This window comes from Rhineura floridana, chromosome 2, assembly GCF_030035675.1.
Source record: "Rhineura floridana isolate rRhiFlo1 chromosome 2, rRhiFlo1.hap2, whole genome shotgun sequence".
NCBI classification, from domain to species: domain Eukaryota; kingdom Metazoa; phylum Chordata; class Lepidosauria; order Squamata; family Rhineuridae; genus Rhineura; species Rhineura floridana.
The window spans coordinates 218,289,387-218,316,218 of NC_084481.1; the positions used below are offsets into that span (position 1 = coordinate 218,289,387).

Sequence of the window (26,832 nt, forward strand, 5' to 3'; positions counted from 1 at the left end):
CTGCATGATGGCCCTTGGAGCACAAACATCCTACACAGCATCAATTCTCCTTTCTCTCTGCCAACATGTGAGCAGTGGCATTATCCTGGGATTCCCTGAGGAAATCAATCCACATTGCAGCTGACACCATGGGGGAATTCCAGAAGCATCTCCATTGGTCAAAAAGCAAAACACAACCCCAACCCTGAGCAAATGAGGGAGGAGCAAGCAGAGCTTGGAAAAGTTACTTTTTTGAACTACAACTCCCACTAACCCAATCCAGTGGCCATGCTGGCTGGGGCTGATGGGAGTTGTAGTTCAAAAAAGTAATTTTCCAAGCTCTGGAAGCAAGGCATGTGGGGCTAGTCATTCCCCATTTGAAACATAGGAACATAGGAAGCAAGCTGCCTTATACTGAATCAGACTATTGGTCCATCTAGCTTAGTATTGTCTACACTGACTGGCAGTGCAGAGATGGTCTCAAGCCCTACCAGGAAATGCCCAGGATTAGGGGTGGAAAAATCTGTCAATTTCAGTTCTCTCAGTTTCTCATTTTTCCAGTCTTAAATTCAGTTCTCCACATTTCTGCCATAAGTTGTGGTTTTTTAATTTAAAAAATCCTTATGAAAATTCTTCAGCATTTTAGTGCAAATTTCTCCTAAAAAACACATTTTTGTGTATGCAGTTGTCAGGATCCCTCCTGCTGCCACCACCTGTCAGGTCCCACCTTGTGTGCCTCAGCTCTGGTCACCACCAGTCAGGATCCTGGTTTTTATTTGTTCTCTCACTGGCTCTAGCACAGATCTCGAAAGATCTCACTGCTAGGCAGCACCACCAGCCACTTCCTATTTCACAATATTGCCTTGAGACTTTGCCTTAGTCTCCTTCTGGCTTATTGTTACTTTATGTCTGGGTGCACTTGCAGGCCACAACCCCCCTGTATCTTTGTGTCTATAAAGCATACAACCCTGGGTTGCTCTGGATACTTGATGATGTTACACTATCTCTTCAGCGTTGCCACCATTTGATACTGTTTCTCCACCTTGGTAAATACCCTGCCCACCCTTCTGGTCTGTGAATGCCCCAGCCAAGGATCCGGCTTTTGGTAAACCAAGAAAATATTTATTTATAAACACCAGGAAATACCAAGATTACTGAAGGTATATTTAACAAGCATCCTCAAATGTAAAGATGTATCACTGAACACTAAAGTCAAGATAATTCAGACCATGGTATTTCCGATCTCTATGTATGGATGTGAAAGTTGGACAGTGAAAAAAGCTGATAAGAGAAAAATCAACACATTTGAAATGTGGTGTTGGAGAAGAGCTTGCGGATACCATGAACTGCAAAAAAGACAACTAATTGGGTGTTAGAACAAATTAAACCAGAACTATCACTAGAAGCTAAAATGATGAAACTGAGGTTATCATACTTTGGACACATAATGAGAAGACATGATTCACTAGAAAAGATAATAATGCTGGGAAAAACAGAAGGAAGTAGAAAAAGAGAAAGGCCAAACAAGAGATGGATTGATTCCATAAAGGAAGCCACAGACCTGAACTTACAAGATCTGAACAGGGTGGTTCAGATGCTCTTGGAGGTCACTGATTTGTAGGGTCGTCATAAGTCATAGTCAACTTGGAGGCACATAACAACATGGTTTCATATATTGCGTTACTCTTTATGTTTCTAGTCATATATAATCTGCCTCAATACCAGCCTAATGCAATCCAACCCACAACTCCCTCAACTCCTCACAACCCAAAACAACCACACTCTCTCAACTGTCATACTAGGGTTGCCAGGTCCATGGCCTGAGACTGATCCTGTATCTTTAGGGGAAGAGAAGGTCAGCCAAGTGCAGGTGTGCTTGCAACTCTGTAATGGGAAAAAACACAAGGTGGAATTCTCCCTCCTCCCTCCACAACTTTTAAAGATACAGAAGACCTCTTGGAGGCCGGGCCTGGCAACCAAGAGGTCTTCTGTATCTTTAAAAGTTGTGGAGGGGGAAGAGAGAATTCCACCTTGTGGTTTTTCTCATTACAAAGTTGCAAGATCACCAGCACTTGGCTGACTTTCTCTTCTCCTAAAGATACAGGATCAGTCTCAGGCCAAGAACCTGGCAACCCTATGTCATACTCTCATTTACCTTCAGCCTCTCAAATGCTCAGGCAATCATCATACAGCATTCTCCAGCATTCTAGCCCATGTACTCCCCCCTCTCACTCAGTCCACTTACCATATATACTTTAATAAACCTGCACTTACCATATTTACAGTAATATCTATATACAGGGACATCACAGCAGTTTTGACTAGTGTAGCCATTTTTGCAAGCAATTTCTCCTAACAATGCATTTATGTTATTTTCATGAATGTATTCATTTTTATGCACACTTTCTCCTAATACATGCATTTTTGGTTAACATTATTTTGCATTGAAAAATTCAAATGTGTGGATTTTGAAGGATGACTGTGTTTCAGAAAGTACAAATTTGATGGATTTGGCTTTAAATGCGAACTGAATCAAATTTCTTCCCCACCCCCAGGGATTGAACCTAGGACCTTCTGCATGCAAAGCAAATGCTCTACCACTGAGCTATGGTCCTTCCCTTAAAAAGATGTTGGTTCATTTTTCTGTGAACTGGCTGTAACATATCCATCATTTTGAATCCAAGCACTCCCCCACTTTAATCATGGAGAGAGAGAAAAACTATCTCAGGTATCAAACATTTGGGAAACTGTTTACTTGACTGCATTCCAATCCCTTTTTAAAACTGAAATTTTATTAACTTTTTAAATTAAAAAAGAAAATAAATAAGCTATCCTCCTACAGTAAAACTTAAACAATAGCCAAAATGTCCTGTCCATTCTTTTCTTTTTTTGTGTGCATTCATGATGCTATGAGGGTGGTCATATGTGCTTTCAATACTGTTTGCAGCTGCACAGATTTTGGGGTGGTCACATGGCTTCATTTTCAGTTGATGCATATCTCATAACTTCCTGCTGAAACCCTTGCATTCTGGTTTAGATTTAAACCAATTGAGCAGGGATGGGACACCTGTGACCATCCAGATGTAGACTCCAGCTCCCACAAGTACTAGCCAGCATGATTAATGGTTAGAGTAAGGGATGATGATGTTGGTGTTTGCTCTGGTAGACATACACTGACGTACCCGAACATAGTCACTCCCTTGCTTTGCACCTTGCCAAGAATAATGCAACTCACATGTAGAATAACATCAGCAGAATAACATAAAGCAGTTCCAGCATTGAATACACCAGTTACACCATCTTTCTCCTCTTTACTTCCCCACACACACACATCCTTTTCTTTTCCTGTCTTTATAGCCCATCACGGTCATTAGGTGATTTAGGGTCTGCACCTGTATCGCCTGAGGGTTTACTCTTTACTGTCAGTTAACCCTTTCATGGTTGGTTTTCCTTCTTTGTGAAATGTACATGCTAACAGATGAGAGTCAAACATCCACTGGAAGTTCACAGGTTTGCCATCTCATCAATAGAGAGTAAACAGATACCTGACTTACAAAAGCAATCCTTCTACAGTTCTGGGACACTCCCAGTGTCTTTCCTGGTGTGCAAACTTATTCCACCTGCATTGAATGCCAAGTCTCCATGTCTAGGCTTCCACTGCAAGTACTGGCAAGGAATTAATGTGTTTCCTAGTAGATTCCAGTAATTTTGTTTTCTAGCTGCATTGTTGAATTAGAAACAGATGTCAACCAATGAAAGAAGTGTTAGCAGATACCCTGTTGATCATTGGCTTTAAACCTAGTGAATGGATTGGTTACATTTAAATGCACTTGCATAACACCAAAACATCAAGACAGAAGCAAGATGCCCTGTTTGAAATATTCAAGGAAAGTATGTGAGAAGAACTTAACATAGAATTAAAAGCTACAAGAAGAGACAGAAGGGCAATGGTCATGGTTTTTTCAGAATGAGAATCCATGGAACCACAGAACTAGTTCTGTACTCCCAAGAGGACCTCAGGGGCCAATCCTTTACACCAGCTGAGAGCTGCTTGAGGCTGATGGGAGTTGCAGTCCAACAACATCTGGAGGGTCATAGGTTCCCCATCTTTGCTAGAGACATTTACCTGGGACTAAGTCCCATTGAGCTCCCTTAGAGTTTCTTCAAAGTTAGATATGCATAGGATTGCCGTATTCGTTTTATGTTTGTCAAACTGCACTCCCCACACAGTACAAGGCAAAATGATTTTTTTAAACAAAGGAGGCTCTCAAAAGCACTTTGTGAGATGATCTGGGGCGAGGGGAGTATGTGCCACTCAAAGGAAACATTGACCAAAAAACCCCACTGGGTGGTCTCAAGGCCCTGGTCATGCATTACGTAGTTCAAAGGGTAGATCCTGGCCATAAGGAATCAAGTAGGTTACACCATATCATCAATAATACCATGACTGACATGTGTTTGTTTCTGTGTGCCTGTGTGTGTTTTTTTTACCAGCCATTGTTTCAGAAAATTCTAAGCCGGGCCTGGGTTTTAAGAAGTGGAACTCTTGACTCGTTCACCATGCAAATATTATCAGTTATTGAGGAGGTTTCTAAACATCTATTGCATCTGAAGGAGCCCATATGCAAGGTAATAATAATAATTCAGTAAAAAATATTTTCAAAATTGGGGATTAGCTTTAATTATTAACTATCTTTTACCCAATAGTTTCAATGTACATAGCACATGATGTACAAAGAGATGTTTTGGACTACAACTCCCATCCTTTACACAAGCTGTGAGTTCACACCAGCTTGACACCATAAGCTGGCTGGGGCTAATGTGAGTCGTAGTACAAAACATCTAGAGGGCATCAGGTTGGTGAAGGCTGAGTATACTTCTAGAGCCCCTGAGGATTGGGTTGAACTCTGACAAACTCTTGTGTCTGAATGATATTTTTCAAAAGAACACCCAACACCCAGCAACAAAAGGAAAAATAGAAACAGCACTTTTCCATGGCCAGTTACCAGAAAATGACTCTCCTTGCTGCATGGGAACAGTTCGAACATCTGCAATGAGTGAGTCATGGCTCATACTTTTATACCACTATCACCATATTTTGGTTTCTCTAGGTCTCCCACTGAGAAAAGAGAATTACACAAGATTGGTACCTTTATAAAGTTGCCAAGTGACCAAAGGAAATATGCTTCTTGTGCCTTTAACAGCAACTTGATTAGCAGAAATCATCTGGTGCAGTTTTTTCACAGCATTATCACAAGCTATTCATGTCACAGGGTCTGCTGAAAACATTGGTAACCCTGATCCCTTCTCTTGCTGATGAGATTAAGGATGGACTAATCTAGGGGTGGCCACTCCGTGGCTCTCCAGATGCTGCTGGACTACAGCTCCCATCATCCCTGACCATGAATTGTATTTGCTGAGACTGATGGGAGCTGTAGTTCAGCAGCATCTGGAGAGCCATGGAGTGGCCATCCCTGGACTAATCTATCAATTTTGGCTTCTCAGAATTTCCCATTTTTCCAGTCCTAAATTTGGTTTATCGCATTGCAATTCATACGCATTTTGTGCACATTTCTCCTAATATACATATTTTTGTACAAAATGTTGCCTGATATAAGCATTTTTGCAAGCCATTTCCCCTTAATAAAACACATTTTTATATATTATTTCCACTAACAGACATGTGTATGTTAGGAAAAATTCACACATATTTTTGTGCACATTTTTTGGTTGGAGAACTGCTTCACAAAATTTGGAGAAGTGAATTTCAACAGAGAGATGTCCTCCCCTATCCTTAGCTGAGATGCACATTTACTTGTACCATCACATCATCAGGGCCAGCCCCAAACCAAATAGCAGCCTAAGGATCATCTTCAATCCTCCCTCAACTTGTTCAACTTTTGGTGTTTTGCTTTGTTTTGTTTCTGCATGTGTGACCAATTTCATGACTTTAATGCATTGTTTGATCATCCACAGAGCAGAAAAGTGGTGGTTGGAGAATGTGTTTACAGGAATGTGTTGGTCCCAAAGATGAAAATAAAGACACAAAATAATACAATTAAAAATAAAAAGTAAAAACATTTAAAAACATTGGAAACATCTACAAACATTTTAAAACAATCACATATCCTCACAGCTAATAATGCTAGGGTTGCCAGGAACAGAATCTTTCAACCATCAAATGCCCAGGTGAACAGATTTTTTTTTTTAAATTCCACCTGAATGGTCATGAGGAGGGAAACAGATGTACCTTGATATGGAAGGCATTCCATAAATAGGGAACTGCCAAACAGGAAGGCCCAGTCATGAGTAGGGATGGAGTGATTGTAAACTTAAATTGTAAGCTTTCTATTTGCAGATTCAGCCTCTTTAACTGCTTTCCTGGCCAGTATGGCTTTGAATTGCCCCTCTATTTTGTTAGTTTTAGTTTCCCAGGGAGGTGTGTGTAGATTAGGCAAAGAAAAATCCAACAGTTTCTGTTGTCTCCATTTCTCACTTTTCTAATCTTAAACTGGTTCTCTACATTTCTGCAGAAATTTGTGACTTTTTTTAAACTCATAAAAATTTTCAGCATTCTGGTGTGAATTTCTAATAAATACATTTTTTATGGTTTAGACTAACGTACACATTTTTAGAGCAATTTAGCCTAATATAATGCATTTTCATATGTTTTTTTCACCAATATATTTTGTGCCCACTTCCCCTAATATATGCATTTTTATAAACATTGCTTGGTTGGAGAACTGCATTGCAAAATTCGATAAGTACAAATTAGAAGGATGGCTATGTTTCAGTTCTCATATTGTTTCAGAAATTGCGGATTCAGTAAATTCAGCTTTAAATATGAACTGAATCAAATTTCTCACCCATCCCTAGTCATGAGTCAGTGCTAACCGGGCAGCACTCAGTTTATCCATTCACTTTTTACAGGAAATGCACAGAAATAATGTAATTGTCAGCCCAGTGCATTCCAGTGTTTTTTTCTGTTTTCCTCCCCTATTTTTTCAGACCTCATTTGTAGCAATCCTCCTCCCTTATAAATTGCACAGTTGCAGCAAAGGTCTGTCTAGTCCAGGGTGGGCTTTTAAGGACAGCTAGTCTTTTAAACTGTAAGCTTCCTATTTTCAGCCCCTTTAACTGCTTCCCTGGTCAGCATGGCTTTGAATTGCCCCTTTATTTAGTTAGTTTTTGTTTCCCAGGTTGGTGTGTATTGATTAGGGATGGATAAATCTGTCACTTTCAGTTCTCAATTTCTTGTTTTTCTAATCTTAAATTCAGTTCTCCACAGCTCTGCAGCAATCTGATTTTTTTAAATCCTCATGAAAATTCTGCAACATTTTAGTGCCAATTTCTCCCAATAAACATTTTTGTAGGCAGTTTTGACTACGCAGTTTTGTATTTCTCATCACATAATGCATTTTCATATATTTTCACAAATATATTCATTTTTATGCACACTTTCCCCTAACAAATGCATGTTTATACACATTAGTTGGCAAACTGCATTGCAAAATTCAAATAAGTATGAATTTTGAAGAATGGCTGTGTTTTGGAAAGTGCAAATTTGATAAATTCAGCTTTAAATGCAAACTGAAATGAATTTCTCCCCCATCCCTAGTGTGGATTTAAATCACTTTTTTCTTTCTGTTATCTCTTCCCTCTTTTTAAAATTCCATTTATAGTGAAATAGCTAGAGTAGAAGATAGTTGTTCTTTTCCAGAGCCTGTCCAGCACAGAAAAATATATTTGTGTTCAGAAAGCCGTGGCAGCACTCTCCAATGCTCTTAAAATGTTACATCTCTTGCCAGCTTGAAAACTGGCACTCACAAATACGGATGTAAGAAGGCATCGTTTTCTCTTCTGCCTTGTATTCACCATAGCGCTGTTTCCATTCCTCTGCAGTTCACCTTCCACCAAAAATGACGTTATTTGTCTTTCTGTCTACTGTGGCAAAATTACATAACATGCATAATTTGTGTAATTAATTGTGTAAATTACATTGCCATTATGTTATTCCACTCCATTTGTTTCAATACAAGGGAAACAAAATGCAAAGAGGAAGGGGAACATCATAAATTACGTATCACTTGCAGACTGAAAGCAACAACAGTAAATAACAATCATATTCACTGGGTTGATCACTGTTCTAGACATGGGACAAATAAGTGAACTTTGGCAATTTCTGCTCCCATTTCCATTTTTGTTGGAATTCTCTCACATCCCTACTCACGAAACTGAGCACTTAGCTGAGAGCAGTGTGTTTTCATGAAGATCTGAAGTACAAGTGAGCAAAACCATGACATGGTGATCTCTTTGGGATGGTGAATGCTTTTTTTGGGGGGTGTACCACATAGAGCAAAGGAAACCAATGTAGTGCCCTCCAGATGTTGTTGGACTACAGTTTCCATCATCCCCGACCATTGGCCAAGCTGGTTGGGGATGATGGGAGTCCAACAACATCTGGAGGGCCACAGACTGCCCACCCTGATATATAGTTGTGCTTTTGGCATGCCATTACTAATGACCTGTTGTAGCCAAGCCCAGTGGAATCAGAGTCAGACACACTGGTGTATGTTTCTCCAGTATGTTTAATGAAAAACCTCTGTTTAGAGTGCTTCATGGATCAGCTTACAGGTCACACAAGATTCTGCATCTCTGCACAGCATAACTAGGCATGACTATTCACAGCCAAGACATTGTCACTGCAGTTAGACACACACCCCTTAAATCATTAAGTAGGTTCAGTTGGGCTCTTCTTGTGTGAGTAGATGTCACAGAATGGCAATGCTGTTGGAAAAGTGTGGGCCAGCTGAGCCTGCCAATGCAGCTGCCTGCATGTCTGGAACAATGGCAGTGTGGCACCTCATTGAGATCCTCCTCCTCTAGAGGAGGTGTGCATAGCAGCTGTGGCTGAGGTGAATGGGGGTGGAGGGGAGGAGAAGGGGCTGGCTCTTGATCAGCCAGCATTCCCTGTATTGTAACTGGAGCTAAGGGGGAGCTGCTGTCACTGTCAAAAGTGCTGCAGTCTTCTGTTTCAACACTTTCTTGTCGCAAAGCACTAGGACCCTCCCCTGGGTCCCATACTGTATCTTCCTCTTCTTCTTCATCATCACTCCAGGAACATTCCATGGGGCTTATGACATGACCTAAAGGGCAGCTGCTCCCCATATGAACCTACCCAAATCCTGAGATCATCATCTGAGGCCTTTCACTGCAGACCACCTCCAAGGGAGCTCCAGAGGTTGGCAATGACAGAAAGGGCCTTCTTGGTAGTAGGGCCGTTTATGGAATGCTTGCCCCAGGGAGGCCCACCTGGCACCAACTTTGTCATTTGTGCACTGGGCAAAGATGTCTTTGTTTTCCTGGGCATTTGGGCAACACTAATGGTATGATACTGTACTGTTAAATCTGATTTTAATAATGTTTATGTGATTTTATTATTGTATTGTTTTTTAAATTTGGATGTAGATCACTTTCTTAGTGGGAAGTAGGGATGGGATCTGTTGGCTGGTGCCAGTTTGAAAGCATTCTATCAACCTGGCATTGATTCAAGTTTGTTCTTTATCCGCTAGCAGCTGCTTTTACTGATCTGTATTTTTTAAAAAATATCAATATTAATATTTATATTTTGAAAGTAAATATAAATCAATATATCAATCAGTAAAATATCAATATTAATATTTATATTTTGAAAGAAATATCGATAAATTATCATTCTTACAATCAATGTTTAGAGAGGTGGGTGTTTTGGTTTTTTTAAAAAAAGGTCTGTTTTCACAAAGAGCCATGGAAATTCGCTACATTAAAATCCAATCCTCAGCCATAATAAGCGAATTAATGGGCAATTTGGTACCAAATCCAAATTGGGTAGAATTCTAGCACATCCTTAGTGGGAAGCAATGTACAAATCTAATAGGCCTAAACCTAACCATTACAGTAGTTTGAATAAAGTCTGATCTTACATGTGCCAGTGCACTGACAACTCATCAAAGAGATTTCTAGCATTCTCTTGGAATTGTCTGAATCTTTCCCAGTTCTTATGGATTGCAAGGACAGTAACCCCCTTGCTCTGACCTTGTGCTCTGGCCAACCCTCCATTTTACTGCCATCATTGTTGTTTCTGTATGCAGGATTTTCTCAATGAAGTTCACAAGTATGTAGTCAAGGAGTATGTCACAAAAATCCTCAAACGAAGACGCAGAATGAAAAGAAGAAAAAGGGAAGAGGTCAGCAAAATAATGTCTCAAGAAGCCACAGCTATAAACAGTACGATGCAGCATCTGGTGAGGAAGTAATGGATTGATGTGAAACTGCCTGGAGTTGTTTTGATGCAAGAGAACTGACAAAGCATCAGGATTTGTAACCACTGAGGTTGTGTCTTGGGCTGTACCCCATGCCAACCCAGACACTACCCACTCGGGATCCAGTCCTGGATCAATTACAAGGGGCTAGTGTGTAATTAGGACTTTTAAACCCTAATTAAACACATGGTTAAGATCCTCCATGGCGCAGAGTGGTAAGCGGCGGTAACGCAGCCAAAGCTCTGCTCACGGCCAGAGTTTGATTCCAACGGAAGGAGGAAGTCGAATCTCCAGTAAAAGGGGTCAAGGTCCACTCAGCCTTCCATCCATCCGTGGTCGGTAAAATGAGTACCCGGCATATGCTGGGGGGTAAAGAAAGGCCGGGAAAGGAACTGGCAATCCCACCCCATATATACGGTCTGCCCAGTAAACGTTGCAAGACGTCACCATCAGAGTCGGAAATGACTCACACTACAAGTGCGGGGACACCTTTACCTTTTTTAAACACATGGTTGGGAGGGGGGAAGGAGGAAACACTTCCCCCCATCTTCTGACTGAGAGCAGAAGAGTTTGATCCCACGGGGTACCGCTTGTTCACAAGCACTTTCCCTGCAGAGAGCTCCTTATGAAGGAGTAGCACGTGTACCCTGCAGGACTGAATCCTCTGCTTACTAGGGTAAACTGCTTTGGGAATTGTAGCTCTGTGAGGGGAACAGGGATTTCCTAACAACTCTCAACATCCTTCACAAACTACTATTCTCAGGAGGAAGCCATGGCTGTTTAAAGTGGTATGATACTGCTTTAAATGTATAGTGCAGATGAGGCCATAGAAGAACAAGTTTTGCTAAAGCAGAACCAGCATGGTTTCTGCAATAATAAGTCCTGTCTCACTAACCTTGTAGAGTTCTTTGAGAGTTTCAACAAGCAGATAGATAGAGATGAACCAGTTGACATTGTGTACTGAAACTTTCAAAAACCTTTCAATAAAATACCTCACCAAAGTTTCCTGAGTAAGCTTAGCAGTCAGAGAGATTGTCTTGTGGATCAGTAACTGGTTAGGAAACAGGAAACAAGGAGTGGGAATAAATGGACAGTTCTCCCAATGGAAGGATATAGAAAGTGAAGTCCCTCAAGGATTAGCATTGAGACCTGTTCAGAATTTGGTCAGATCTGGTGCACAGCCTTACTTAGAATAATCCCCACTGCTAAAAATGTAGCCATGGTGTTTGAGGAGGTAACCGAAGTTCTAAGAGAGAAGGTATGAATGGGAAAAAGGCAGAATTCATAACAAATTTTAAGGAGGGCATAAAAAGTGTTTGAGAAAACTCAAGGGGATGTGGGAGTTGCATTATGTATGCTTGGTAAAGTACAATGCCTTTTAAAAAATTATGCAGAGATACAGTTGCATTTTTGAGACCTGAATGCTCATCTTAAAACCAGGTCATTGAGAGAGAGAGAGAGAGAAACAACTAACCATATATTCTAATACATTTCCAGGGGTCAACTTTCGACTGGCTCTTTCCTGTCATTCCATGCATTGCTAACATAATTGGAGAGAGGGAAAAACACAAAATCAAAGACTATATTAGAGACTTATCCCAGGATTATCCAGACATCAGGTACGCTGATCTATCATGAATGGCTGTAGCTAACTGGGTTGATTATTATGATCTCCTTCCATCTATAGGCATATATTTTCTTTGTTGCTTGTGGCCAATTACAGCTGCAGTCCACATTCTTAGAAAAGTGGGTTGCAAACTGTGGGGCCATCATATGCATGTCCCATTCATCCCCCCTCCCCCAGCACTAGCTGTATGTGCTGTTAAAGATTGCCCCCCTAGGGTCCCTTGACCTCAGCACCCCAAGGGGGGTTCTTTGCTTCTGAGAACAGTCCCAACTCTTTTGGGTCTCTGCTTCCCAGGCAAACTCTCCCTCCTCCGGGAGTAGATTCCTAGTAGTAACTGCCACCACCCCTTTCCAGCTTCCTACTCTGAGGAAGGGGACCTCAGAGCACCAACAGAGTTTCCTAGAGCAGAATTATTGTTATAGCCTCTGCTCTGGGGCATTAAATCACACTAATCAACCGTAGTCAGTAGCGTTCAGCGATCAAGGACTGGATGTAGAATCATTAGCTCCAGTAATACACACCATTAATTAAAGGATAGTTTATTTAAAAGAAAATAAAGGTATATACAAAAAGAGAGCAGTATTTGTTTCCTTAAAGGTCAGTCGCCCAGTCAGGCAGCACAAGATACATTAGAATAACAACGTGAGAGATTCATTATAGACAAAGTACATAGCAAAGAACTTTCTAACTTAAGGTCTCCTACTCACAATACCTTGGCCTGGTTCCCAAAGTCTTTCACTGGAATCCTCATGTGAGTCAAGGTAGATGGAAACTGAAACATCCTTCATTTTTATGGAGTTTTATGGAGTTTAGTGGTCAACAGGGAGGGGTGACAATTAGCCACCCTAAGCGCCCCTTCCGTGACCATCTCTTTGAAGATATGGGGGCTAGACAGTCCCACCCAGGGGTCCTGATGTGCAATACCCCTTTTTCCTGACTGTTGATCTCAGGAAGCAAATAAGAGATAACAGATAAGGTTCAGTTGCATCTTCTTGACTTTTGCAAATTGCCTGTCTGGCACTGAGCTGTGGATCTTCCTCAGCGGGGTGTCCCAGGGATCCACAAGGCTCCCAGAATTCTCTCTGGTCGAACCATCTTAGCTTGACCAAAGTTAGCTATTCTTGACGTGTGTGACTGGCATGCTGCTGCTTTTTCAACTGTGTTGCAATCCTGCCAGGCCATGCACATTCAGCCAAAGTCCTTACACACATTACCTTCAAGCATCCTACAGTAGGGGTTGTATCCAGGTAAGCACAACAGAAATTCCCTTCCCTCTCCTCCCCCTGTGCCCTCCCCAAATCTACCCCAACCCTCCAGAGCAGATTTGGGGGCAGTGCAGGGGAAGGAGAGGGAAGTTCTGCTGCGCTTGCAGAAGCTGTTCCAAGCATGCAATAATTCAGCTGGATTCAACTTAAAGCTTCTTTTTTTTGCCAAATAAATATTAACTGAAAATAACATGAAATGCATTATATTAGGGGAAATTGCTTTGCAAAAATGTGTACACTAAAATAATGAGGAATTTTCTTGAGGACTTCAAAAAAATTGCAAATGTGGAGAACTGAAGAATGGAAAAATGAGAAAGAGAGAGATCCGCTGATCCGTAGGCATTACACAAGCTGCTTCACTCCCCTCTCTCTGAGGATACAGGTCTACTGCCCAGATTCATTCTGTGCTGCAACTTGGTTTATTTATTCCTTGATTTTGCTTTAGATTTCTCGGGTGCCCTTTGGAGCCTCTTAAGTGCATTCTGTTCTGTCTTAGCTGTGAATATTTTTTGGACAGAAGAGAGGACAAGAAGATCCGGGTTGGGCAAAGACATCTTGCTGCATGAAGTGAAGCTTCAAATTGCCCCCTCCTTTAAAGGCACATTGTGCCCAATGGCCAAATTATTGTTGCACTTGAGGCAAACATTCCACCAAGTTTTCCACCTCCCTGGCAGTAAAAATGCATCAATAATAAATTAAGGGTTGTATCCAGTGTAGTGCTAAGTTAGCATCCCGTCAGCACAAGGATTACTGCTAGTGCGATGGGACTTCCCCCTTCTCTCCCCCTCTCCCTCCTTGTACCCCCTAAATCTGTTCTAGCGGTTCCTCCAAACCTCTGCAGCAGATTCGAGGAGGATGCAGGCTTCATGAGGGGGAGGAAAAGGAAAAGCCTTGTCGCGCTACTGGTAATCCTTGGGCTGATGGGACACATTAGCTGAACACCACCTTAAACAACAAACCATGTGCTGTCCTTTCATGACACCCATAATCAGCTACCTGAGGCAGCCACCTCACTTTGCCTTACAGTAGGGCTGGCTGCAGAAGATTATTACTATTATTATTATTATTTCCATTTATAGACCGCTTACTATCTAAAAGATCTCAGAGCGGTTTACAATAGATGGAAGATGGAAAAGCAGAGAAGCAGCAGCACTGAGTACTTTCCAGCCAACTTTGTTTCTTTTTTGGAAGGGGAAGAGGACTGTGGAATTTCCTTTTCTTTTGTGTCTCTCTTTCCTCAATCCACTGCAAAAAGAGACATCAGGTTTATATTTTGAAAAAAAAATGTTTCTTGAAAAATGCCTATGCAGTTTTTCTTACAGGAATTTAGAACAGCCACCAACCCATAAAATTTCAATTCTAGGCATGCTGACTAGTGTCACAACAGTAAAAAAAACAAGCATTGCTTTCCCCCACTCCAGTGTGTAGCTTCCTCCACTTCCCCATGCAGCAGGAAGTTCCAGAGTTGTTCCTCTTTACAAGGTCTTTTCACTTGTGGTGAGAAATAATTCTGTAGACTTAGGGCAGCCTTCACCAAACTGGTGCCCGGCAGGTGCTTTGGACTATAAATCCAACACGATGCTGATGAAAGTTGCAGTTGAAACATCTGGAGGGCACCTGGTTGGCAAATAATGCCTTTGTAATATCTGTGTCTTCATAATATCTATTTCTTCTCCAATATACAAGCAGAGCTTAATGGAAGCAAGCAGATTCCCAAAACAAGCAGTGTAACTGCTCTGAATTGTGGTTGGCTGAGTTTGCCCAATGCAACTTAGCACAGAACATTCTACTTGAATCAGTTCCATTTCTTCAAATGCTTGATTTTCTTGTCAGTCTAAAGTTAATTCTAATGAACATGACTTGAAATGTATTTCTTTATTATTAAATGTATATCTCACCCTTCCTAGGGAGCTTAGCACTTTCAGGGCTCCAGGTCTGAGATGACCCTTGATAAAATGCCTCATGAGGGCCCCCTCCTATCAGTGGCTTGGTGGTGGCACCAGCAGACAGTAGCACTCTGAATCAGCACTGGGCAACTAGAAACTACCATTTTAAATTTCCCACAATGCCCCCCCCCAACGTAACATCTGCACTGTGGGAAATTAAAAAGATAACTCCCTAACTCAGCTACTTTTTACATGAACGGCCTTTGCAGAATTCTCCACTCCACCCCCAGCCTGGAAAAAAGACTTCATAATTATAGCCATATTGTCTTTTACCTACAATTGACCAGAGAGTATTGGATAACAACAACATTCCACAACTTCCAGGCCACCAGTGGTGGTTGTTTTGAGCACATGATAATTTGGGGATAGATGTTTGCCAGCGAATGCTGGGAACAGATGTTCTATTTCCAGGTTTTGTCTTTGTTTTACATGTCTATAGTTTTTGGTCCTTGAAGAATTAACTGTATTTTGCAGAAAGAAACACATTGATGCTGTTCTTGCCTTCCATGGAGGGAGACGAAACAAAACAAAATCTATAGTTGACCACGTGGACCATGTCGACTCAGAAGAGTTAGAATTTGGATCCGACAGAACACTCTTTGCTGAAATTGAACTTCAAAATACCATCCAGTGCTTTTAAAAATCTGGAGAAATGACATGTTAAGCTAAGGTTGTTTTCATGTATTTAAGAGCATGACACATACAATGAGTGAGACCATTTATCCATCTAACTCTATCAATAGCTTTCCAAATCTTGCTACTTGTGATTCTTTTAGCAGGGGATGCCCCAGATGAACTTCAGAGGACCACACACATCACATACTAAAGATGTGCACTACTTCTAAGCTATGAGCCCTCTCCAATTTAATAACTATTATCATAATTATTTCCATTTATAGACTGCTTACTCTCTGAAAGACCTCAAAGTGGTTTACAACAGAATGCACAACGTACAATGAAAACAATATCAAACTATTACATTAAAAAACATGAATAATGTCCATATACATAAACACAATATAAAAGTCAAAAAGTATTGTTATGTGCCTTCAAGTCAATTAAGACTGATGGCAACCCTATGAATCAGTGACCTCCAAAGCATCTGTCATGAACCACCCTGTTCAGATCTTGTAAGTTCAGGTGTGTGGCTTCCTTTATGGAATCAATCCATCTCTTGTTTCACCTTCCTCTTTTTCTACTTCCTTCTGTTTTTCCCAGTATTATTGTCTTTTCTAGTAAATCACGTCTTCTCATTATGTGTCCAAAGTATGATAACCTCAGTTTGATCATTGTGATTGTTCTAGTGATAGTTCTGGTTTAATTTGTTCTAACACCCAATTAGTTGTCTTTTTCGCAGTCCGTGGTATATGCATAGCTGTCCTCCAACACCACATTTCAAATGAGTTGATTTTTCTCTTATCCACTTTTTTCACTGTCCAACTTTCACATCCACACATAGAGATCAGGAATATCATGGTCTGAATGATCCTGACTTTAGTGTTCTTTGCATTTGAGGACCTTTTCTAGTTCTCTCATAGCTGCCCTCCCCAGTCCTAGCCTTCTTTGATTTCTTGACTATTGTCTCCATTTTGGTTAATGACTGTGCCAAGCTATTGATAATCCTTGACAAGTTCAATGTCCTCATTGTCAACTTTAAATTTATATAGTCTTTTTACAGATGTAGTCCTGCTTTTGTGCTTTCTGACTTATAGCTGGAAACAAATTTGACCCCTGGACTCTATTTGGCATTGCTTCCACATGCACTGGCATGTGGGCCCAAGATGGAAGCCAGACTGGTTTCTCTGCTTTCCAAGTGTGTTCTGAATGCCTCTTCACCCTGACTCCAAAACAAGCCCCCCACCTCTCTCTCTCTCTGCTTTTTGGTGCGGCCTCCGACTAACACCATCATCCCTCTGAAAATCACTCCCAGCAGAAAAAGGGAACTGCTCTATACAGAGTCAGGCCCTTGGCCCCATTTGGCTCACTACTGCCAACACTGGCTGGCAGCTGGGTGCCAGAATTCCAGACAGGGTTCTTTCCCAACCTTACCTGGGATTGAACCTTCTACATCCAAGGATCGCCAAGTTGGATTGCCCAGCTAGGGTCTTTAACCCCAGCAGCACTATTTTATGTCGATCCCTCAGAGTCCTGCCTTAAGAAATGCATTTCAAAGGGCATTCACTCTCCTCATAAGGATTGTTGTAACATTGTGGATTGTTGTAATGTAGTACACAGGTGACTGTTTTATGAGTGGATGGATAATATCTTTGAGGTAGTGAATGATGGTAGTCATTGTATGGAATGAGTGGTGGTATAAGTATGTGTTATGTCAGCTGTGGTTTTATATTTTACTGCCTTAGTTAGAAGCCTTTGCTCAGCAGCTAACACACTCCCCTTTCACGCTGATTGGCTCACAGGATTGCTGGAGACATAGGGACCCTGCTGGGACCCGGCTACCAAAAAAGTAAGGGCTCTTAGGGGGTCTAAGATGACTATACCTGTGGGAAAGGTTAATGTGAGATGATAGAAATTATGTGCGTGACAGATCCTGTTTGAAAGAAACACATTAGGCCAAAGCTTTCCAGCATAGCTGAAACAATTAAATTTACTTCTCTGCCTGCAGTAATACATTCCAGCAAGGACTCTACCATGAATTATGCTGAACACGTATGTTTGAAACTTGAGCCCTATTCATGTGTTATATGTAGGGCATCAGCATGCTTACTTAGACCAAAGTTGCTTTTGAGCAGCCAATGTGTGGTTGTTCAATTAATGTTGGGGTGTAGCGAAAAGCACAGCCTCACTCCAAACTAATCATGGTGATGCCCTGTGAATCGGACTAAGATCACGCTGGTATTTCAAAGAAAGAAAGATCTGTGGCAAAACAGCCACCACAGGTCAAACACCACAAATAACTTTCACATCACATTAATATTCCTGCTTACACCATACTTTTCAGAGGAGGAAGTTCAGAAGGTCGTCCACAGAACAGTCCTGCCACGTGATAACCTTAGCTCACACCAAATGTACAGTAAACCTGTCATCAGCACACAGCATCTTTGGCCTCAAGCATGGGGGCAGGGGGACTGCGACCCATCACTTTGGAATATATGTCTGGCTCAAGGAGTTTCCATTTTAATTGTCCAGAATGCACTGAAGTGATACTACTTTGGGGACATTGTGTGCAATTACAATGGTGGCTTCTGTTTAAAAGGGGGAAGGTGCATGGCATTCCCGGCAGGTAAGTCAGAAGGTGGGGGGAGAATCAGCAGACAGCCCTGTGCCCCATATGGCCCCCTCAAACCTGGAGCCAGACTTGATAATTAGGAATGTGTGCATCAAGCCTAACAAGGGGCTCAAATGTGATCCAATTTGCATTTAAAGGTGAGCCTACCTAATCCACATTTTCCAGAACAATGCGAGAAATAAAACACAACCATCTTTCAAACTTCACACCCTTCAGAATTTTGCATTGAAGTTCTCCAGCCAAGGAATGTGTTTGTTTGTTTTTAAGAATGCATATACTGTGGTGATGGGTGCATAAAATACATTTATTAGTGAAAATAACATAAAAATGCTTTGTTTTAAGGAAAATTGCTTTGCAGAGATGTGTATTGTAGGCAAAACTTCATACAAACTTGGGTGTATTGGGATAAATAATACTGTATTAGAATGAATTAATGAGAACTTAAATAAAAATCCCAAACTGATGTGGAATGTGGAGCACTGAACTTAAGACTGGAAAAAATTAGAAATGGAGAAAAACTGAAAGTTGTAGATTCACCCATCGCTACTCCTGATGACATATTTAGGAATATTTTTAATCTAGTCAGCCAGGGAGTTGTTGCTTTCCTCTTTTATTGTTGTTACAGTCTGTGTTCCAGGATTTCTTCAACATTTCTGAAGTCTTTATTTGGGTGATTATGTTTCCTAGGGCATTCAGGCAGAAAGAGGAAGGAGGAGAGGTTACGTATAATGGCTTCATGATATATGGCATATGACACAATGAGCTCTTTGCGGGAAAGAGTTGGTAAAGACGTGATAGGAGAGGAGCACCAGAAAGCAAAGATTTGATGTTGTCCAGGCTGCTTGGTGCACCAAATCACAAACTGTAAAGAGGTTTCTTTGGGGTTTTCGAATGGACCACAGAGGTAGGGCTCAGATGTGAGTGACTACCTAGAAGTAGGAATGGGGGAGAAATTCAGTTCAGTTTGCATTTAAAGCTGAATTTATCTAATTTGCAGTTTCCAAAATAATATGACCCTGAAACACAGCCATCCTTCAAAATTCAAATGTCTTTGAATTTTGCAATGTTTGGACATATAATGAGAAGATATGATTCACCAGAAATGACAATAACGCTGGGAAAAACAGAAGGGAGTAGAAAAAGAGGAAGGCCAAACAAGAGATGGATTGATTCCATAAAGGAAGCCACAGACCTGAACTTACAAGATCTGAACAGGCTGGTTCATAACAGATGCATTTGGAGGTCACTGATTCATAGGGTTGCCATGAGTCGTAGTCAACTTGAAGGCACATAACAACAGTTCTCCAACAAATGTTCACAAAAATGCATATATTGGGGAAAATGTGCATAAAAATGAATATATTAGTGAAAATAACATATAAAATGCATTATAACAAATTACGTAGAAAAATGTATACATTGGTCAAAACTAGCATGCAAAAATGTGTTTAGGACAAATTTGCAGCAAAAATGCTGAAGAATTTCCATAAAGATTTTTTTAAAAAAAGAATTGCAAGTTGCTGCAGAAATATGGGCAACTGAATTATGGAAAAATGAAAATCTAAGAGAATTGAAATTGACAGATCTTTCCATCCCTACTTTGAAATAAGGCCTGATGTGTTGGATTTGACTTGCTTCTAGGACCTAGAATCTAGATAAATGTGTTGAAGAAGTCTTTGAAGGTTTAGGATGACATCTGAGACCATTTCAGTTATTCCCTCCATGCATTTGGGACCAATCTACACGCACCATGATTCCCACTGAGTGCAGAACTTTTCTTGCAGAAATAGCCTGCGCGGGGAACCTGGTAGGGGACTTACAGGGCTTTAGACCTTTGCCTCCTACTGCAATCCTGATCCAGATCAGGCCTCTGTGCTGGCCATTTGCAGGAGGAAAAAACCCCTCCAGGCCTTTCTATCTGTCCCCCTCCTGTAAATTGTAGGCATGGCCCCCTGATACCAATTGGGACCATGGCAGGGGGCAAGTGGTTAAAGCCCTCTACTCCCCATTCCAGGGACCCAGTCTGCATCAGGCGCTCATGCTGGCTTTTTCTGCAGAAACGTATCTGCACTCAGGGGCAAACAAAGTGATTAACAAGTGGAAATGTACACCTGGGGGAGGATGGCCCTAAGATCTGCATACTCATTTTTTAATAGTGACTTTCAGAAATTTAACTTGGAAACTTCAATACAATAACCAGCATTCCCCGCACAACGGTAAATATTCCCGTTCTTGCAAGTTCAACTGGGTGTCTGAAAAGAGATGTGTATGCAGATCAGGCAAGTTTAATACCTGCAGGGAGTTTTTATTGGGCAGGGATGGGGAAACTCAGGCCTGGGGGTGAAATGCAACCCTCCAGGCCTTGCTCTCTGTCCCCTGGGACTCCACCCCTGCCCCCCCCTCACTAGTCCTGCTTTGAACCTTGAGTGTTTTCCTCCGGATGGGATGTGTGGGTGTGTGCACGAACCAGCCTACTGTACCAATGTAAAATGTGCATGTGTTCCTTTGCTCACTTTTGCCTCTGACCCCACACACCATTGGCAAGGTTGCCCAGAGGGGAATGCTGCCCTTGGGCTGAAAATGTTTGCCCATCCGTGTTACAGGGAATTCAACAATGCTTTGCTTAATTTCTATGTGTTGGACTACTTTTCAAGACAAGGGAGCGTGGCCTTAAAAGACAAACAGTGGAGTGAGGAAAAATGAATCATAATAATAATATAAAAAACCAGAAGTACTTCTTTCTGACACTCCTCTACTCTGTTTCCTCCTTGTGCACGGGTCACGGTACTTTCCAAATTTGTTTCAAAGGGGCTTTGGACAGAATATATGACACAGTCATGGAAAAAAAGAGTGTTTGAGAGATTTTCATCAGGGAATTTCCCTTTGTAATACATGGGGGAAATCCTGCCATGTTTTCTGGCTTTTGATCAGGAGAGCCTTCATTTGCTATGGTAAGTAAGTAAAATCTTTATTACGGTCCAAGACCAGCAATTATAGTTACAAGACCTCTGGGTATCAGAGAACACAGAATCCAATACATTATCATCACAATACAGGGACAATGTTAACTAAGTCCACATACTGAGCTAGCTGGTACCTTAATCTAGTGCACAATACATTAAATCCCTCCTGCGAGCCATAGCGGCTACGCAGAATGAAGCAACCTTGGCAGTGGTCCGGGAATCTGAGTCTGCCAGTAAGTATTGCAAAATCATAACCTCTGAGCACGAAGAACAATTGGACAGAAGTGGGGAAATGAGCTTGAGGCGGAGCTTGGAATAAACAGGACAGTAGAGCAACACATGGTTCACAGTCTCCACCACTTCTGCTCCACAAGGGCAAATCCGGTCACGATATGCAACACCCCTATATCTACCCTCCAATAGTGCCGAGGGCAAGGTATTGAATCATGCTAGGGTAAAAGCTCTCCTAAGTTTCAGGGTAGGTAAACTTGAAATGTAAGTAACAGGGATACAAGGTTTATAATAAATAATAAAAAATTTATTTGTTAGTCGCCCATCTGTCTGAATTAACAGACACTCTGGGCGACGTACAACAATATAAAATACAATATAAAACATATACAATCACCAATCACAATATTAACATCAATTCATCTAAAACCATCCTTCAATTAATACAGTATAAAAACCTAACCCGCCCCAGAAATCCCATAGGCCTGCCTGAATAGCCAGGTCTTTAAGGCTCGGCGAAAAGCCATCAGGGAGGAGGCATGTCGGAGGTCAAACGGAAGCAAGTTCCAGAGGGTGGGGGCCACGATCGAAAACGCCCTCTCTCTGGTCCGCACCAGCCTAGCTGTTTTCACCAGTGGGACCGAGAGAAGGTCTTGTGAGGCTGATCTTGTTTGGCAGCATATTTGGTGATACTGGAGGCATTCCTTCAGATAAACTGGGCCGAAACCGTATAGGGTTTTAAAGGTGAGTACCAACACCTTGAATTGGGCCCGGTATACAACTGGCAACCAGTGTAGCTCTATCAACACTGGGGTGACATGATCCCAGCGATGGCTCTGCTTTATCAAGCGTGCCGCCGCATTCTGTACCAGCTGCAGTTTCCAGACCGTCTTCAAGGGTAACCCCATGTAGAGCGCATTACAGTAGTCTAATCGAGAGGAGACCAGGGCATGTATCACCCATGGGAGCAGATGAATAGGAAGGTAGGGTTGCAGCCTCTGTACAAGATGTAATTGGTACCAAGCTGCCCGGCTCACTGCCGAGACCTGAGCCTCCATAGACAGCTGGGAGTCCAAAATGACCCCTAGGCTGCGGACCTGGTCCTTTAGGGGTAATCTCACCCCATTAAGTACCAAGTTGAAATTTCCCAACCTTCTCTTGTCCCCCACTAGCAACACCTCGGTCTTGTCGGGATTAAGCTTCAGCCTGTTCTCTCCCATCCATCCACTTACGGACTCCAGGCAATTGGACAAGGTATCCACAGCCAACTCTGGTGAAGATTTAAATGAGAGATAGAGCTGCGTGTCATCTGCATATTGGTGACACTGCAGCCCCAAACTCCTGATGATGGCTCCCAGCGGTTTCATATAGATGTTGAATAGCATGGGGGAGAGGATAGAACCCTGTGGCACACCACAATTAAGAGGCCAAGGGTCTGAAACCTCATCCCCCAATGCCACCCGTTGATATCTGCTGGATAGGAACAGAACCACTGTAAAACAGTGCCTCCTATTCCCAATCCCTCCAGGCGATTTAAAAGGATACCGTGGTCAATGGTATCGAAAGCTGCTGAGAGATCCAGGAGGACGAGGAATGTATATTCACCCCTATCCAATGCCCTCCTCATATCATCCACCAGAGCGACCAAGGCTGTTTCAGTTCCATGTCCAGTCCTGAAGCCCGATTGGAAAGGATCTAAATAATCTACTTCCTCCAAGTGTGTCTGTAACTGTTTAGCCACCACTCGCTCAATCACCTTGCCCAAGAATGGTAAATTGGAGACTGGGCGAAAGTTGTTTAACTCTTGGGGATCCAAGGAGGGCTTTTTCAAAATAGGTTTTATCACTGCCTCCTTGAGGGCTGATGGCATTACGCCTTCCTCCAAGGACGTATTTACCATTGCCTTGATCCCCTTGCCCAGTCTCTCTTTACAGCTCATAACGAGCCATGAAAGGCAAGGATCAAGCAAGCAAGTGGTTGGTTTCACAGTAGAGAGCACCTTGTCCACTTCATCAGAGAGAAGAGGTCAAAACCGATCCCAGCAGACTGGAATGCTACTGGCCGCCTCTGGACCACTACCTGTAACCACGACGTGCGGCATCTTGCCCTTTAGGCAATCGATTTTATCCGCAAAGTGTTTTACAAATGTGTCACAGGAGGCTTTTGAATGTTCCACAGGGTCCTGAGCAACTGGACCGACCAGGCTTCGGACCACTTGGAACAACTTCCTGGGACAACACTCTGCGGACGCAATAGAGGCAGCAAAGAATTGCCTCTTTGCTGCCTTTGTTGCCTGCTGGTAGGCCGCTATTGCCGCTCTAACCAGTGTCCGGTCATCTTCAGCGCAAGATTTCCGCCATTGGCGTTCTAGCCGTCTCACCTCCTGTCTCAGACTGTGTAACCGTGGTGTATACCAGGGTGCAGTCTGAGTTCTATTCAGGGGGAGAGGACGTTTCGGTGCCACCCGGTCTGTTGCCCTAGTGATCTCCCTATTCCACTCCATCACCAGGGTTTCGACCGGGTGTCCTTCAGTTGGCTCCAAATCACCCAGCGCGTTCAGGAATCCTTTAGGTTCCATCAGGCGTCTGGGGCGGACCATCCTAATAGGTCCTTGTCCCCTGCGGAGGGTATGCGGCAGTGAGAGATCCATATTCACCAGGTAGTGATCTGACCATGACACAGGGCTAGAAGAAACAGTCCCCATTTTCAGAACACTTCCCTCCTCTCCCGAGACAAACACAAGGTCAATGGTATGGCCGGCTACATGGGTGGGACCCATATTACTTAGGTGCAGTTCCCACGAAGTCATGGTTTCAATTAAATCCCGAGGGGCTCCAGTGAGAGCGGCCTCGGCATGCACGTTGAAATCCCCCAAGACCAATAAGTTCAGGGTAAACAGCCGCACAGCCGAGACCACCTCAAGCACCTCGGTCAGGGAGTCTGCTGTGCAGCGGGGTGGGCGGTACACAAGCAGAATCCCTAAACTGCCCTTTGGTCCCAACCTCCAGTACATACAATCAACAAACTTGGTCTCATGAAGAGGGGGTCTGGTGAAAACCAAGGACTCCCGATAAATAACTGCCACCCCCCCTCCCCGCCTACCAATCCTCGGCTGCTGTGCGTATTGGAAACCCGCTGGGCACATGGCCTCAAGTATGGGAGCTGAGGCCTCATCCAGCCAGGTTTCCGTAATGCACACCAGGTCCGCATTCTCATCCAGGATAAGATCATGGATGAGCGATGTTTTCTGAGCTACAGACCTGGCGTTACACAACAGCAGTCGAAGGTTGGATGGAGTCTTACATCCCCCAGTTATCTTCTGGTTATGGGCAGGCCCGGAACAGGGGATGGGTATAATACATCTATCCCTTGTTCCCCTAAGTTGGCGTGGCCTGCCACCCACGCCCTTCCAGGATCTTCCGCCAAGCCTCATAATGCCGTGGCTCTCCACCCTTCTCACAGTCCTCCCCTCCGACCTGCACATGTCCTCCTCCCCGTCTGCCGATCAGGCAGGCCCCCCACCCCTAATAAAAAATAAAAAATATAAAAAATTGCCCACGTTTAACATTAATAAGACAGTGCGAATGAGCTGCAACCAGGCTCAGGTTGTTCTGAAATTCAGTATCTACTCCTAAAGATACAGGATCAGTCTCAGGTCCTGAACCTGGCAACCCTAGCTGTTGCACTCAGGTCCTCCTTGCAGGCTTCTCAGAGGCATCTGGCTGGCCACCGTGAAAACAGGATGCTGGACTAGCTAGGCATTGGCCTGATTCAACAGGGCTCTTCTGACATCCATACAGAGCAGCAAAGAAGGCGAGAGTTCCTGTTCTTTCCAATACAGATTTAATTTAGGGAGGGGGGGGACTGAGTAGGTAAACATTATAAAACAAACCCTGCTACTGTAAATACAAATGCAGATACAAATAAAACGAGTACCTCTATATGGTTGTGGTTGTTAAAGCTTAGTTTATATTAGCCCTGCAAACTAGTCTAGTGTTACTATATTGAGGGTGGGAGGAGTGAAGTGTATAACAATTCTGCAGCATAGTCCAGTCTCTTGGTGTGTTGAGTGTTTTTAAGGGAAATGCAGTAGGGGGAGGCTGTAAAGCTGATTGTAGCAGCAACATGGGGGAGGAGTAATTAATTGCTGTCCCAATCTTGGGGGAAAATAAGGGGATTCATGGGCAGCAGGTTGTTACTGCTGGTATGAGCACTTTATTTATTTATTTATTGAACAAAATTTATATGCCGCTTGATTGTAAAAGAGAAGCCCCAAACCTGTCAGTGATTTACAAGAAACATTAAAATAACCAATAAAAACAGTTAAAAACATGTAATTAAAAACAATTAAATCAGCAGTAACCTAAAAAGAGATTAAAACACATGAACATCTATGTGTCCAGATTAGGCATGGGATTCATTGGCCGCTGCCAGCTGAAAAGCATTCTGTCAACCTAACAGGTTGGTATTGATTTGAGTTCGTTCTTTGTCCATTAGCCACTGGTTTTACCTATCCATTTCTCTCTCTCTCTCTCTCTCTCTCTCTCACACACACACACACACACACACACGCACACACAAATATTGATATTATTCCACAGGGTAGATGCCGCCATGCTAAAGGTCCGTTTCCTATGTTGTGCAGAACAGACCTCCTAATAAGATGGTATCTGCAGGAGGCCCTCATCTGCAGAGCGCAGTGATCGACTGGTATCCTGGTCCCAAGCTGTGTAGGGCTTTGTACACCAAAACTAGAACCTTGAACTTGGCCCAGTAGCAAATGGGCAGCCAGTGCAATTCTTTCAGCAGCAGGGTGACATGTTGGCGATACCCTGCCCCAGTGAGCAGTCACGCCGCTGCAGTTTGCACCAGCTGCAGCTTCCGGACCAATCTCAAGGGCAGCCACACATACAGCACATTATAGTAATCCAGCCTGAAGGTTACCAGGCTATCCCAGTCCAGAAACAGCCTCAGCTGATATAAGGCACTCCTAGACTATTTTGAAAGGAAATCTTGAGAAATGAAAGGAAATCTTGATAACATCATTCTTGATATCGATATATTAGAAGCAGGTTTTTAAAAAATCAGTTTAGAAAATAACTGCAGAAAATCACTATATAAAAATCCAATCCACCATGATAGAGAATAAGTGAATTAATGGAAAATTAATGCTGGAGAATTCTCATGAGGATTTTTTTAAAAATCACAGAATCCTGCAGAACTGCAGAGCACTGAATTTAAGATTGGACAAAATGAGAAACTGAGAGAACTGA

The 26,832-nt window shown here is 42.6% G+C and overlaps 1 protein-coding gene across 5 annotated transcripts in view; it reads left to right on the forward strand.

Moving 5' to 3' along the window:
- EXOC3L4 (exocyst complex component 3 like 4) overlaps positions 1-18,797 on the forward strand; it is an 85,757-nt gene extending 66,960 nt beyond the window's left edge. For 4 of the 5 annotated variants that reach the window (XM_061612231.1, XM_061612230.1, XM_061612233.1 and 1 more), the window contains 4 exons: positions 4,474-4,608; positions 10,110-10,262; positions 11,778-11,899; positions 15,593-18,797. In XM_061612231.1, coding sequence (XP_061468215.1) covers positions 4,474-4,608; positions 10,110-10,262; positions 11,778-11,899; positions 15,593-15,758 — 576 coding nt within the window. In that variant the 3' untranslated portion in view covers positions 15,759-18,797. The remainder of the gene's footprint in view (positions 1-4,473; positions 4,609-10,109; positions 10,263-11,777; positions 11,900-15,592) is intronic. The other variant, XM_061612232.1, reaches the window with a different exon arrangement.
- The last annotated feature ends 8,035 nt before the right edge of the window (positions 18,798-26,832 follow it).